The 14,321-nt window shown below is 41.6% G+C and overlaps 2 protein-coding genes across 4 annotated transcripts in view; one reads left to right on the forward strand and one right to left on the reverse strand.

Annotated features, from left to right (window-relative positions):
- Nucleotides 1-646: 646 nt before the first annotated feature.
- rpl24 (ribosomal protein L24) lies at nucleotides 647-7,920 on the reverse strand. Its single transcript, XM_072513594.1, has 6 exons — nucleotides 7,838-7,920; nucleotides 7,634-7,709; nucleotides 5,469-5,579; nucleotides 3,900-4,036; nucleotides 3,579-3,642; nucleotides 647-771 (listed from the first exon to the last, which is right to left on the reverse strand). The coding sequence occupies exons 1-6, from the start codon at nucleotides 7,840-7,842 to the stop codon at nucleotides 691-693; spliced, it is 474 nt and encodes a 157-aa protein (XP_072369695.1). The 5' UTR covers nucleotides 7,843-7,920; the 3' UTR covers nucleotides 647-690.
- A 155-nt stretch (nucleotides 7,921-8,075) lies between these two features.
- Nucleotides 8,076-14,321, forward strand: part of cep97 (centrosomal protein 97) — a 118,598-nt gene continuing 112,352 nt past the window's right edge. For 2 of the 3 annotated variants that reach the window (XM_072513589.1, XM_072513591.1), the window contains exon 1: nucleotides 8,076-8,155. In XM_072513589.1, the coding sequence (XP_072369690.1) occupies nucleotides 8,104-8,155 (52 nt within the window). In that variant the 5' untranslated portion in view covers nucleotides 8,076-8,103. Of the gene's footprint in view, nucleotides 8,156-9,025; nucleotides 9,096-14,321 lie in introns of all 3 variants that reach the window. The other variant, XM_072513590.1, reaches the window with a different exon arrangement.

Below are 14,321 nucleotides of genomic sequence, written 5' to 3' on the forward strand. Positions count from 1 at the left end.
AAATGTGAGATTATTCATTTTGGTAGGAAGTATATTTTAAAATTGTGAAAAATTATTAAATGGTGTTGAGGGCTTTGAGGTTCCTTGTACATAAAAGTTAACAATCAGGTACAACATTTCAGAAGGAAAATGGTTATAGAATCCCAAGAGTGCAGAAGGAGGCCATTTGGCCCATTGAGTCTGCACCGGCCTGGGAATGAGCATTTTACTTAGGTCCACACCTCCTCTCCATAAATCCCACTCCTTTTGGGCATTAAGGGACAGTTTTTATCATGGCCAATCCACCTAACCTGCACATCTTTGAACTGTGGGAGGAAATCGGAGCCCCGGAGGAAAACCACGCAGACACAGGGGGAAAGTGCAAACTCCACACAGATAGTCACCTAAGGCCGGAATTGAACCCAGGTCCCATGAGCTGTGAGGCAGCAGTCTAACCACTGTGCCACCTTGACGTCCCTTTCTTGCAAGGGGTTTGGAGTACATGAATAAAAGATCCTCGCTGCTCACCTTTGGTGAGAGGACACAGAGTTTTGTATAGTTTGTCTCCATTCCTTACTTGCCTTTGAAAGGGTGCAACACAGATTGAAGAATTGTCCCATGAAGTGAGATTAAGTAGAACGGGCATAAAAAAAGACATATCAATCACTGAATTTTGTTCAGGTTTTATTTTACATCAACAGTTAATGCTATTTAGCGTTTTCCACCAACACGTGGAGCCTGAGACTTCATTGGCTTAGCAAACTTCTGTTTGGGTGCTGTCTTCTGAGCAGCCTAGAAATACAAAAACACCAAATGAAAATCATGGAAGAGTTATTAAACATACAGATTTCTAAATTTCAAAGCATTTACAGCACAAACTGACCATTCGGCTCTACGCAAGACACCTCCAACCTTCAACTGACCACATTAACGTAATCCCTTTTTTTTAAACCTCTGATGTGCTTATCTAACCTCTCCGTAATTGCAGCTATACTATAATGCCTCAACCACACATTATGGCAGAGTTCCATGGGCAATGAAGCATCTTGTGAATTGATTACAGGAAATATTAATAATTACATATTTATGGCTCCTACTTCTCGTCTCACAGGTGAAAGATATTTTTTGCCTACCCTATCAAACCCTTTCATAATCTTAAGGATCACCATCAGGTCATCCCTCAGGCTTCCCTTTTCTATAGAGAAAAAAAAAACCTGTTCAATCTTTCCAGATAGGTAGAACATCGAAATTCAGGCACCATTCTAGTATATCTTTTTTGGACTTCTGTTGCCTTATTTTCAATGTAGAGATCAGAACCTTTCACAGTATCATGGCCAATTAAGCCGGTCTACACAAATTTAATCTAATTTCTTTGCTTTTCAACTGTACCGCTCTAGAAATGAGCCACAATGGTGTTTCAGAACTTAATAACCTGCTTTGCTACATTGCAATTTTTGCATCTCCATCCTTCATGTTCCCATTTAGGCACGTATTTTCAGACCAAGAGTAGATGGCCTCCTACCAAAATACTCAGTATTAAATTTATATTGAAGGTAATTTGCCAATTATATGCACATATTGCGAGTATATCAATGACTTCCTATATTTTTGTTCTTATCCTCCGTCTTGTGGAACACCACGAGCGTTAACCCTGATCAATGATTTATACTTAGTCAGATTGCTATTCATTCTGCTAATTAGCTCATGACTTTAAAAGTGCCCAATTCCCCCATCACCAATTAAGGGTCAATTTAGCGTGGCCAATCCACATACCCAGCACATCTTTGGGTTGTGGGGGTGAGACCAATGCAGACACGGGAAGAATGTGCAAAGTCCACACGGACAGTGATCCTGGGTCCTCGGTGCGGAGGCAGCAGTGCTAACCACTGCACCACCCGGCTTTTTATTAATTCACTAGTATCAATAGCATTTGTTGCCATCCCCAAATGCCCTTAATTGCAATGTACACCCACATTACTATTCAGCAGGGAATTCCATGATTTTAAACCAATGACTGTGAAGGAATGGTGATACAGTTCCAAACCAGGATGGTGCATTGCTTTGAGGCGCTGGTAATCCCATGCATTTTTCCTAGGTGGTGGAGGTTACGGGTTTGAAAAGTGGCTTCGAAAGTTGCTGTACCGCATCTTATAGATGGCACACGTGCTACTGTGCGCTGGGAGTGAAATGATTAAGGCAGTTGACAGTGCCGATCAAGCGGTATGGTTTGTCCTGTACGATGTTGAGTTCCAGTGCTTTTGGAGCAGCACTCCTCCTGGTAAGCAAGCATTCCACTCCAAATTCAATAGTGTCTATGGCATCCTTCTTACCTACCTGTTACTTCTTTAATCAAGTTTAATCTTCCCTTTCTAAATTAATGCTGATTACTTTATTACATGCTTGGGCATCTTTCCTACCATCGCCATTAAGCTAATTTGTCTCTAGTTGCCTGGACTTGTAATTCATATATTAAAAAAAAAAGAGACCGATCATTAGCTGACCACCAGCCTTCTGGCACTGCTCAAATGTAATCCTATTTTTTCGTCCCCCATTTCTTTTATTTTCTTAAAAATTTAGAGTACCCAATTAATATTTTCCAATTAAGGGGCAACTTAGTCTGTCCAATCCACCTAACCTGCACATCTTTGGGTTGTGGGACGAAACCCACGCAAACATGGGGAGAATGTGCAAACTCCACACGGACAGTGACCCAGAGCCGGATTGAACCTGGGACCTCAGTGCCGTGAGGCATGCAGTGCCAACCACTGAGCTACCGTGCTGCCTTTTCTTCTCCATTTCTATCTAATGTCTATAATTTTTGATTTCTTCCCATGTCATGCAATATAGAATTAGAACTAGACTTCGAGCAGCTAACTTAAAACACTGCTCAATTTTAATTTGAACACTCCACTTATGCCACGTGCAGCAATTTTATCTTTCAGCCAAAGCCAACACCACAACCCCCAAGAACACATACTGCCCCCTTTCATGGTACTGTAGCCTTAATTTTAAAGATGTTTAAAATCCACATTGTAGAAAATGTTCCTTGACTATCGAGATCATGGTCTAACTGCACCCAAAAGGATCCATGTGGCGATACTGGTTCTTTTTCATAGACCTCATTCATTAACAGCTCAATTGTTATTTACAGGAAGAAACTGCAGTAATACCAGATATAAATGTCAATATATGAGGGCAGCACGGACATTCTCACAGTGTCTGTGAGTTCCACCTCCACAACCCAAAAAGATGTGCCGGGTAGGTGGATTTGCATAGCTAAATTGCCCCTTAATTGGGAAAAAAAAACATCTGGGTATTCTAAATTTATTAAAAAATATATCAATTTGAAATCATGGATTATCTTCCCACTTTATCTCAATTAAATCCACTAGTTTAAAGCCAGTTTGTAGTGGGGAAATGGCTATGTTACACAATTTAATACAAGCCATAGTCTATATTTTGCTTATTAACACCAATTTTCAGACTTTACAATTTAGATACTTCATATTTATTACATTTGTTTTGAATGTCTTTATTCAAAAATAACGAAATTCCAATAATCAGAACAATAATACAAAGAGTTGCATCTGTTTCACTACCTTAGCTGTAGCCGCACTGACTTTCTTTGTTGCTGCTTTGGCCTTCTTAGCCTCCTTGGCAGCCCTGTGGATCAGAAGAGAGTTGAGCAACTTTTCTCCCATTACTAGTACTTGAAAAATACTAATTCTCACAAGATAAAACTGAATGAAATCACTTGAACGTTACAATATATTGAAGCTGAAGATAACTTGTCAACTAAGAAAAATGCACATTCCTTGGCCATACAAAAGTTTTAAATTGCATATACTATAGTGCAAGCAACCAATAAACTTACAACAGACAACTACTTGGTTACCACCTCAAACAAGACCAGTTCTCACCTGATTGCTTGTTCACGTTGAGCCTTGCGCACCTCAGGCTTCTGATTCCTCTTGGCCATAAGCTCAGCAAGAGAAGCACCAGTAATAGCCCGCTGGAACTTCACTGCACGACGGGAGCGCTTTTTCTGAATCTCTTCCTGATTGGAGGAAAAAAAAGTGATGAGTTAATAATAAATAAATCCAATTGTGTTAAGCTGCTTTCAGCTCAATTTCAAATTTAATTGAGTGGACTCTGTTCTAATTAAACATGACTGTAGCCTAAAACACTGACAACAGATGGAATGCGTTATCGGAGGCTTGTATTTCTGAAACTGCACGATTCTAGTCAAAATACTTGCATATATTCCAGGTCCCCACTTTAACCCTAGCAACCACCTAAAACACAAGCAGTGGTTAGCACACCTGCCTCACAGCGCCAGGGACCTGGGTTCAATTACAGCCTTGGGTTGACGTCTGTGTAGAGTTTGCACGTTCTCCCAGTGCCTGCTTGGGTTTCCTCCAGGTGCTCTGGTTTCCTACCACAATCCAAAGATGTGCAGGTTAGTTATATTGGTCATGCTAAATTGCCCTTAGTGTCCTAAAGGTTTGGTGGGGTGACAGAGAAAGGGCAGGGGAATTGGTGTTCTTTCAAAGGGTAGGTGCAGACTGGATAGGCCAAAGGTCCTCCTTCCGCACTGCAGGAATTCTATGGTTCGAAGATTCATATACTTAGGAACAGTTATGCAATGGAGCATTATTTGAGGAAAGAAAAATGCAAAACGGTACAGCACCAGAGACTAAAAACTACTGCAAGAAGTCAGTTTAAAAGTCTGCTGATTCTTTTCATTCTTGGGAAACTGCAAAACAATATCAGAAGGGGGAAAAATGCAATAATTTTAGATTATACATTTATTAACATGCTTTTGTCAGGCACTCTGCAAAAAGCTTTAACAACTGGAAAGATGGGTCTGAGAAACTTGGGTATCGAAAGTTATTTTAAATGTTTCGGTAGGCCCTTTCATGTCAATTCAAATTGGAATGTTCCCAAAATGCAGATTTGGAAAATGAGCTTGAGAACTCAAATGCTTTTCTCATCAAACCAAATGAAGCATAACCGAATAACAGAAGACGACCAAAAGAAACATTCTAGACCCTTTGAAAAAAATGTACAGCAAGTTCATGTAATTATTCCTGCTCGCCAGGAGACAGCAAACTCTCCCCATTAAGGCTATTAAATTCATTACTCTAATACATATCAAAAACAACTAAAGCCCAATCAACTACTAGATCACGTTAGAGATAATCAGTTATAATGAAACTAAAAACAGCAAGAACAAGTACCACTTTTAAAGCCTAAAAATTCTGATTTTTGCAGCTGATGTTTAAAGCCAGTGAACACAACCCAATTTGCAAAGCTCCCTGGCCATAAACTAAATGCAATGACCCAAGAGTACTTTTAGTTGAGAATTTCCCAGTGGCTTTAAAGTAACATTTTCATCTTACCAGCAGAATAAAAGTGTACCTGACAAAGAACAATACTTAGCCAAACAACCAGAGAGACAGATTTATATTTCTAAGCATCTCACTTACAGACTGTCCTTTTTTGTGCTTGCGCCTGTACAAGACAGTCCAGTTGATCTGTCGAGGGTTTCTCTTGGAGAGGAAGGCTGACTCGCATTTTGAGTTCAGAAACTGGAAAACCTGCAAAAATGAACACAATTAGCAACAAGTTGCAGATCTTACCTAGTACCAGCCTGCTGTGCTGTTAGCTTTTTCCAGCAATGGCCTTATTCTTGGTGTGAAATCAAACAAACTTTAATCTTAAATTACATTGAAATGCACCTCACTGACACAATAGTATTGAAGCTCAAATCAACGATAGTTAATCATAACCGTTCCTTCACCAAGTCACAACTTTTGCCAGGGTCAGTTCTACAAGTCCCAGCTGCCCCGTCTTTACACGACCCTGAAAACTGCAATCACAACCAATACATTTCTTTTGCCAAATATTTACCCACAGTTCAGCAACTGATGATGTCTGGCAAACTTGATGATTTTCCTCTTTCTACTCTGGATGCTGTCGCCAATCGTCTGAACTAACATGATAGACACCAACCAAATTTCAACCATGGCTCAACACGTCCACCTTGCCTCTTAAATCAGCATGTTATGATTTCAAACCCTATTCCAGAAACTTGAACACAAAAATCTAGACCGTCCAGTCCAATACTGTTTGCATCTTTTGGATGAGATTCTACACTCAACATACCGGTCATCCAAAACTCGGCTGAGAAACTTGGACATCGAAAGTTATGTGTGTCCTAACTCACACCAAGGGGCTGGAATAGCTCAGGAGGGGCTGGTATAGCACAGGGCTAAATCGAAAGCAGACCAAGGCAGGCCAGCAGCACGGTTCAATTCCCGTACCAGCCCCCCCGAACAGGCGCCGGAATGTGGTGACTAGGGGCTTTTCACAGTAACTTCATTTGAAGCCTACTTGTGACAATAAGCGATTTTCATTTCATTTCAAGTGCCATTCACTCATCATCCCTGCACTCGTTAACCTACACTAGCTACCGTTTAAACAACGCATAGATTTAAAACTTCTCATTCTTGTATTCCATTCCAAGTCTCTATAATATTCTCCCAAGATATTTGCACCTCTAATTTTGATCTTGACCACCCTAGATTTTAAATGTTCCGCCATAGCTGACAGTTGCCCAGGCTCAAATTATCTCCCTAAATATCTCCACTGCACTGCCCCACTTTCCTCCCTTAAGACACTGCTTATAGTTGACCCAACTTTTGTTCTCTGCCCCAATATCTCCACATGGCTCAGCATATTTTACAATGCCTCTGAAGTGGCCTGGATAATTTTATGTTAAAGATGCTAAATAAATGAAAACTTGTTGAGATATTATGTCTGCCCTCTCTTATGGACAAAAAAGATCCTATGACACAACTTGGAAGGGAACAGGGTGTTAAACTGTGTCCTGGGCAATTTTATACCTCAATTAGCAGCACTAAAACACAGTGGTTAGCACTGTTGCTTCACAGCATTAGGGTCCCAGGTTCGATTCCCACTTGGGTCATGATCTGTGCGAAGTCTGCACGTTCTCCCCATGACTGCATGGGTTTCCTCCCACAAGTCCCGAAAGACGTGCTTGTTAGGTGAATTGGACATTCTGAATTCTCCGTGTCCCCGAACAGGTGCCAGAGTGTGGCGACAAGGTGAATGTCACACTAAATTCATTGCCGTGTTAATGTAAGCCTACTTGTGACAATAATAAAGATTATTATTACAATGCTGTTTGTGGGAGCTTGTTGCCCGTCATCTTTTCCTACATTACATTAGTGGCTACAATTGACTGTAGAATGTCCTGAGACATGGAGGCAGTGGATGACAAAATGCAAGTCTCTCTTTTAAACATGGGATCGTTCACCAGTATAACATCATACAGATAGTGTATTTAATTGGTTAGCCGTAAGAGCCTTTACATTTAGATAACTTCCTGTGCCAATCCAACCTTAATCTCCACCTAACATAAAAAACTTGTAAGAATAAATCAGCAACATAAGCCCTCTCAAATGACTTTCTGAGAACTCTCCCAAGATGGTTAGAACTTTATCAGACGAATCAAGAAGGGATTTAAATACTGCATGCATCGTAATACCATAACATAGGCCAAACTATGCAATCAGTGTAAAAATCCACGTATTTACGACGGCGCCACTTGGGAGTTTGTTTCCCTTACCTTCCCATCAATTCTGGCATAGCGCTTCCCGTGACCCGGGTATATTTTATACCCACTGAAACTGCACAGCTCGACCCTGGAAAAACAAATCACCAGTCATCAAAGATGTTTTCACTTGGCAGCATCATAATTCAACCGCGGATGGAGTGATTTAAGGGACAGAACAAGCAGATGGTGAGGGATTGAATCGAAGATAAAACTCACTTCATCCTGACAGCGAAGATGGCGCGGGGGGGAAAAGGCGGAGGATTGTGGGTAAGGCCCGTACGTCAACGGAGGGAGGGGGGAAACAAAAAGAAAAAAAAAGCTCCCCAAAAACAAACAGCGGCTAGAAAAGCAAATCTGACTGCTTTATGGAGCAAGAATTAAACCAATATGTTTTTTGTTAACTGAAACGGCAGCGGTTTCCGTCGGCCAATCAGCGACGGGAGCGGTTGCTTGGCGTTGAGCACGCGGGAAGTTGCTGCGTGATGGCGGCGGAGAAGGAGGAGGCTGCCGACATGACAGTTAAACCGGCCCAAAGTAGGTGTTTATGTGGGAAACCAGGCGGCACCGTTTAATTGTCTGCTTCCACCGGCGCGCAGCTGTTTGCGCGGAGTGGCTGTTGTGTTCTCTTTCCCCCTCCGAGCAGCAGCAGTCTGGCAAGGGTGATCCTGGCCGCGGCTGCTCCCATTGCTGCTGCAGTCTGGAGGTTGTAGTTGTGCGCCTGTCCTACCGCCGCGCGGCTGAAGGTGAACCGTCACCGCTTTATAACTACAATTCCCAGACCAACCAGCGCACAATACTCCTCCAAAATACCCCTTTGCTCTCCTAAACCCCGTCCCTTGCCTCCAATGTTGCGCTATCCTAGGGGGTCTCTGTTTTTTGTTTTAGAAGCGGCAGTCGAGTAACTTTCGGTGTTTTCAAATTAGTGCTTTGATTTTCTTTTCATCCAACTGAAACTTATGTAGTATACACACCACAGAAACCGACCATTTGGCCCAAGCAGCTCACGTTATATATGTTCCACTCGAACCTTTTTTCAGTCCATTCTCGTCTAATTCTGTCCGAATAACCATCTATCTCTCATTTATCTAACTTCCCTTTAAAGGTGTCTGTATTATTACTTCAGCCACCCTTGTGATAGCGACTTCCACATTCTCTACTCTATGCATCAAAAAGTTTCTTCAGAATTCCCTATTTGACTTCTTGGTGGTTATCACATATCGATGATGGGCTGTAGTTTTGCTGTTCCCCACGAGTGGAAACGTTCTCTCCGTTTTTACTCCCATCAACATCTTTCATATTTTTAAACATCCCTATTAGGTCACCTCTCAGCTGTCTTTTTAAGAGGAACAAAAAAAACCCTGGTATTTCTGGTAACACCCTTGTAAATCTTTTTGCACTCTCCAGTGTCTCTCTATCTTTTTACAGAGGGATGACCAGAAATTGAATGCAATGCTCCAGATTTGATCTAACTAAGGTTTGATATAAGCTTACTATAACAGCTTTACCCTCTATCCTCTAGCGATAAATCTTAGTGCTTGATTTGTCATGACCTTAACCCCTATTACTACTTTTACTGATTTGTTTATTTGTACTCCCAAATAATCTTTGTCACAAGTAGGCTTACATTAACACTGCAATGAAGTTACTGAAATTCCTTTGCCCTTCCCATTTAGATACTTATTGTGTAAGTGATGTCACATCTTTGGACTGTGGGAGGAAATCGGAGCACCCGAAGGAAACCCACACAGTACTCCTTGGGTAACAAATGATGTGTTTTTAACAGTCAGAAGAACATAAGAAATAGGAGCTGGATGAGACCATATGGCCTGTTGTGCTTGCTTTGCTATTTAATGTAATCCGCCTCAGCTTCACTTCTGTATATCCCTCAATTCCCTGAGAGATCAAAAATCTGTCTATCTCACTTTAACGACTAATAATCTTCATTAGTGTCACAAGTCGGCTTACATTAACACTGCAATGAAGTTATTGTGAAAATCCCCTAGTCACCACTGCTCCGTTGCCTGTTCGAGTACACTGAAGGAGAATTCAGAATGTCCAATTCACCTAACAGCATGTCTTTCGGGACTTGTGGGAGGAAACCGGAGCACCCAGAGGAAACCCACGCAGACATTGGGAGAACATGCAGACTCTGCACAGACAGTGACCCAAGCTGGGAATCGAACCTGGGTCCCTGGCGCTGTGAAACAATAGTGCTAGCTACTGTGCTGCCAATAATATATTCGCTGATGGAACACCCATCACAACCTGGCGTAGATTTATCACTCTTTGGCTGAAGAAGCTTCTTTTGATTTCAGCCCCCTTATCCTGAGATTGTGTCCTTGTGTTTTAGATTCCTCAGCCAGAGGAAACAATTTCTGTCTACCCTATCAAGTCCGTTCAGATTCTAGTATGTTTTGTGAGATCATCTCTCGTTCCACTCAACTCCCAAGCGTGAAATCCCAATTTACTCAATCTCCCTTCATTGCCCAACTCTATCATCCCATGAACTAAGCTCACAAATCTTTGTTGTGCTGCCTCCAATACAAGTACATCTGCCTCAAATATTGACACCAAAACTAAATAGACAGTTTAGCATCAGCTATTTACCGTGATTTCCCGTTTTCTTTTTAAATGTTCGTCTTTATATTTCTGACTTTGAACTGCACAATGGGCCTTGGTCTTAAGTATTGTAATTATGTCTAAAATGAGTTACCTTTCTTTATTGTAAAAAAATAAGTGAATTGGAAAGAAACATTTACGTCATTAGAAGTAGATATCAAGTTAAAGGGCTGTTTTTTGGGGAAAATATTTTTATTCTCCTTTTTCACATTTTCTCCCAAATTTACAGCCACCAACAATAAACAATAATCAGGAATGAACATGTCAATCCCCATATCAATAACAACGAACCCATCCTCCCACCAAACCCCAAACATTAGCCCGCATGTTCACATAAACAAATGAAAAAAAGGAATCAGGAATCGCCCATAGTCACCATTAACACAGTAATTTGCATTTGAAATGAAATGAAAATGAAAATCGCTTATTGTCACAAGTAGGCTTCAAATGAAGTTACTGTGAAAAGCCCCTAGTCGCCACATTCCGGCGCCTGTTAGGGGAGGCTGTTACGGGAATCGAACCGTGTCTGGGGACAATCAAGTGTGCTTTACAGCCAGTGAAATGCTTTTCAAGTAGTCAATTGTATAATGTTGGCAAACAATACCCACCAAATTAGGCACTAAAACTCTGCCATCAGCAATGAGATGAATGAGATCTGTTTCTGGCAGTGTTGCTTGAGGCAGAATGCTTCCTGGGATATAGCAAGAAATCAGATTTTAACAGATTCACGTGAACATCAGAAATAGGAGCAGGCCATTTAGCCCTTAAGTCTTGCTCCATCTTTCAAAAGAGCATGACAAGTCTGGTGTGATATTGGTCTTGTCGATCAAAAATCTATCAACTAGCCTTGAATATATTCAATGATCCAGCCTCCATTGATACCTGGGGAAGAGAAATCCAATCACTAACTGTGTACGTTGGGTCAAGGGGTTATTGCGATAGGGCGGGGAAGTAAGCTTGGGTGGAATATTCTTTCAGAGGGTCGATGCAGACTCAATGGACCAAATGCTCTCCTTTTGCACTGTAGGATTCTACGATTCTATGAACGACCCTCTAGAGAATAAATTCCTGTTCAACTTCTGTTTAAATGGGAGACACCTTGGTTTAAAACGGTTCAAGTCTCTCCCACGAGAGACTTTGTCAGCTTATTGTCTCATCTGAAGGATAGCATCTCCAGCAATGCCAGGCTGTACAAGTGCTGGAGTTAAATGTTCAAACCTGTGATCTGATTCAGAAGTAAGAGTGCTACCACTAAATAGAGGTTGACATGTCACCAAAGAAGAGTAGAGATTTCTGTTGACATCCTGGCCAATGTTTATCTTTCAATCTAGATCACTTAAGGTCTTATTTCTAAATATGAGGCCAACTATCTTTGACCAAAATGTAATAGATCCAGGTTATATAAATTATGCAGAGCTTGGAAAATGAAGGTCCTAAGGACTAGAAATTCAGTTGTCCTGTGAGCAACGCTCACAAACTTGGTATATACATGTAGCATTAATAACATATTTTCTTTAATGCTTTCTTACTTCATTGTCTCTGTCATACACAACCTTATTTTGCACAAGTTCTGTCAGCTTCTGGATTATGTCTCCAAAATAGTTGTCCGTCTCCTGATCGCTCTCCCTGACTTTGTAATTCTCATGGGGAGTTTTAGAAATGAATCTACATACTCTTACTGGGCAACAGAATGCAACGGTGTACAAATTATGCTGTTTTGTTGTATAAGTTACTGACTCTGCGTATTTTAATAATTTGCGGAAAAAGTATTGGAAATGGTGCTACTTTTAAGACCATAAGACCTAGGAGCGGAAGTAAGGCCATTCGGCCCATCGAGTCCACTCCACCATTCAATCATGGCTGATTTCAACTCCATTTACCCACTCTCTCTCCATAGCCCTTAATTCCTCGAGAAATCAAGAATTTATCAACTTCTGTCTTAAAGACACTCAACGTCCCGGCCTCCACCGCCCTCTGTGGCAATGAATTCCACAGACCCACCACTCTCTGGCTGAAGAAATTTCTCCTCATCTCTGTTCTAAAGTGACTCCCTTTTATTCTAAGGCTGTGCCCCCGGGTCCTAGTCTCCCCTGCTAATGGAAACAACTTCCCTACATCCACCCTATCTAAGCCATTCATTATCTTGTAAATTTCTATTAGATCTCCCCTCAACCTCCTAAACTCCAATGAATATAATCCCAGGATCCTCAGACGTTCATCGTATGTTAGGCCTACCATTCCTGGGATCATCCGTGTGAATCTCCGCTGGACCCGCTCCAGTGCCAGTATGTCCTTCCTGAGGTGTGGGGCCCAAAATTGCTCACAGTATTCTAAATGGGGCCTAACTAATGCTTTATAAAGCTTCAGAAGTACATCCCTGCTTTTATGTTCCAAGCCTCTTGAGATGAATGACAACATTGCATTTGCTTTTTTAATTACGGACTCAACCTGCAAGTTTACCTTTAGAGAATCCTGGACTAGGACTCCCAAGTCCCTTTGCACTTCAGCATTATGAAGTTTGTCACCGTTTAGAAAATAGTCCACGACTCTATTCTTTTTTCCAAAGTGCAAGACCTCGCACTTGCCCATGTTGAATTTCATCAGCCATTTCTTGGACCACTCTCCTAAACTGTCTAAATCTTTCTGCAGCCTCCCCACCTCCTCCATACTACCTGCCCCTCCACCTATCTTTGTATCATCGGCAAACTTAGCCAGAATGCCCCCAGTCCCGTCATCTAGATCGTTAATATATAAAGAGAACAGCTGTGGCCCCAACACTGAATCCTGCGGGACACCACTCGTCACCGGTTGCCATTCCGAAAAAGAACCTTTTATCCCAACTCTCTGCCTTCTGCCTGACAGCCAATCGTCAATCCATGTTAGTACCTTGCCTCGAATACCATGGGCCCTTATTTTACTCAGCAGTCTCCCGTGAGGCACCTTATCAAAGGCCTTTTGGAAGTCAAGATAGATAACATCCATTGGCTCTCCTTGGTCTAGCCTATTTGTTATCTCTTCAAAGAACTCTAACAGGTTTGTCAGGCATGACCTCCCCTTACTAAATCCATGCTGACTTGTCCTAATCCGACCCTGCACTTCCAAGAATTTAGAAATCTCATCCTTAACAATGGATTCTAGAATCTTGCCAACAACCGAGGTTAGGCTAATTGGCCTATAATTTTCCATCTTTTTCCTTGTTCCCTTCTTGAACAGGGGGGTTACAACAGCGATTTTCCAATCCTCTGGGACTTTCCCTGACTCCAGTGACTTTTGAAAGATCATAACTAACGCCTCCACTATTTCTTCAGCTATCTCCTTTAGAACTCTAGGATGTAGCCCATCTGGGCCGGAGATTTATCAATTTTTAGACCTCTTAGTTTCTCTAGCACTTTCTCCTTTGTGATGGCTACAATATTCAACTCTGCCCCCTGACTCTCCGGAATTGTTGGGATATTATTTAGTACTTATTTAGTTCCTCAGCTATTTCCTTGTCTCCCATCACTAGATTACCAGCGTCATTTTGGAGCGGCCCAATGGCAACTTTTGCCTCCCGTTTGTTTTTAATGTATTTAAAGAAACTTTTACTATCATTCCTAATATTACTGGCTAGCTTACCTTCATAATTGATCCTCTCTTTCCTTATTTCTCTCTTTGTTATCCTCTGTTTGTTTTTGTAGCCTTCCCAATCTTCTGACTTCCCACTACTCTTTGCCACATTTATAGGCTTTCTCTTTTGCTTTGATGCATTCCCTAACTTCCTTTGTCAGCCATGGCTGCCTAATCCCCCCTCTGATAACCTTTCTTTTCTTTGGGATGAACCTCTGTACTGTGTCCTCAATTACTCCCAGAAACTCCTGCCATTGCTGTTCTACTGTCTTTCCCACTAGGCTCCCAGTCGATTTTCGTCAATTCCTCCCTCATGTCCCTGTAGTTACCTTTATTTAACTGTAACACCTTTACATCTGATTCTACCTTCTTTCTTTCAAATTGGAGATTGAATTCTACCATATTATGATCACTGCCTCCTAAGTGTTCCCTTACTTTAAGATCTTTTAATCAAGTCTGGCTCATTACATAACAC

This window comes from Scyliorhinus torazame, chromosome 8 (genome assembly GCF_047496885.1).
Source record: "Scyliorhinus torazame isolate Kashiwa2021f chromosome 8, sScyTor2.1, whole genome shotgun sequence".
NCBI lineage: Eukaryota > Metazoa > Chordata > Chondrichthyes > Carcharhiniformes > Scyliorhinidae > Scyliorhinus > Scyliorhinus torazame.

Bases quoted from the DNA above. Each gene is read 5' to 3' on its own strand.
- rpl24 (XM_072513594.1), bottom strand. The intron at 4,037-5,468 runs GTAAGTGAGATG...TCCTCCAATCAG, and splicing joins AGCACAAAAAAGGACAGTCT to GAAGAGATTCAGAAAAAGCG. The intron at 3,643-3,899 runs GTGAGAACTGGT...TCTGATCCACAG, and splicing joins CAACGTGAACAAGCAATCAG to GGCTGCCAAGGAGGCTAAGA.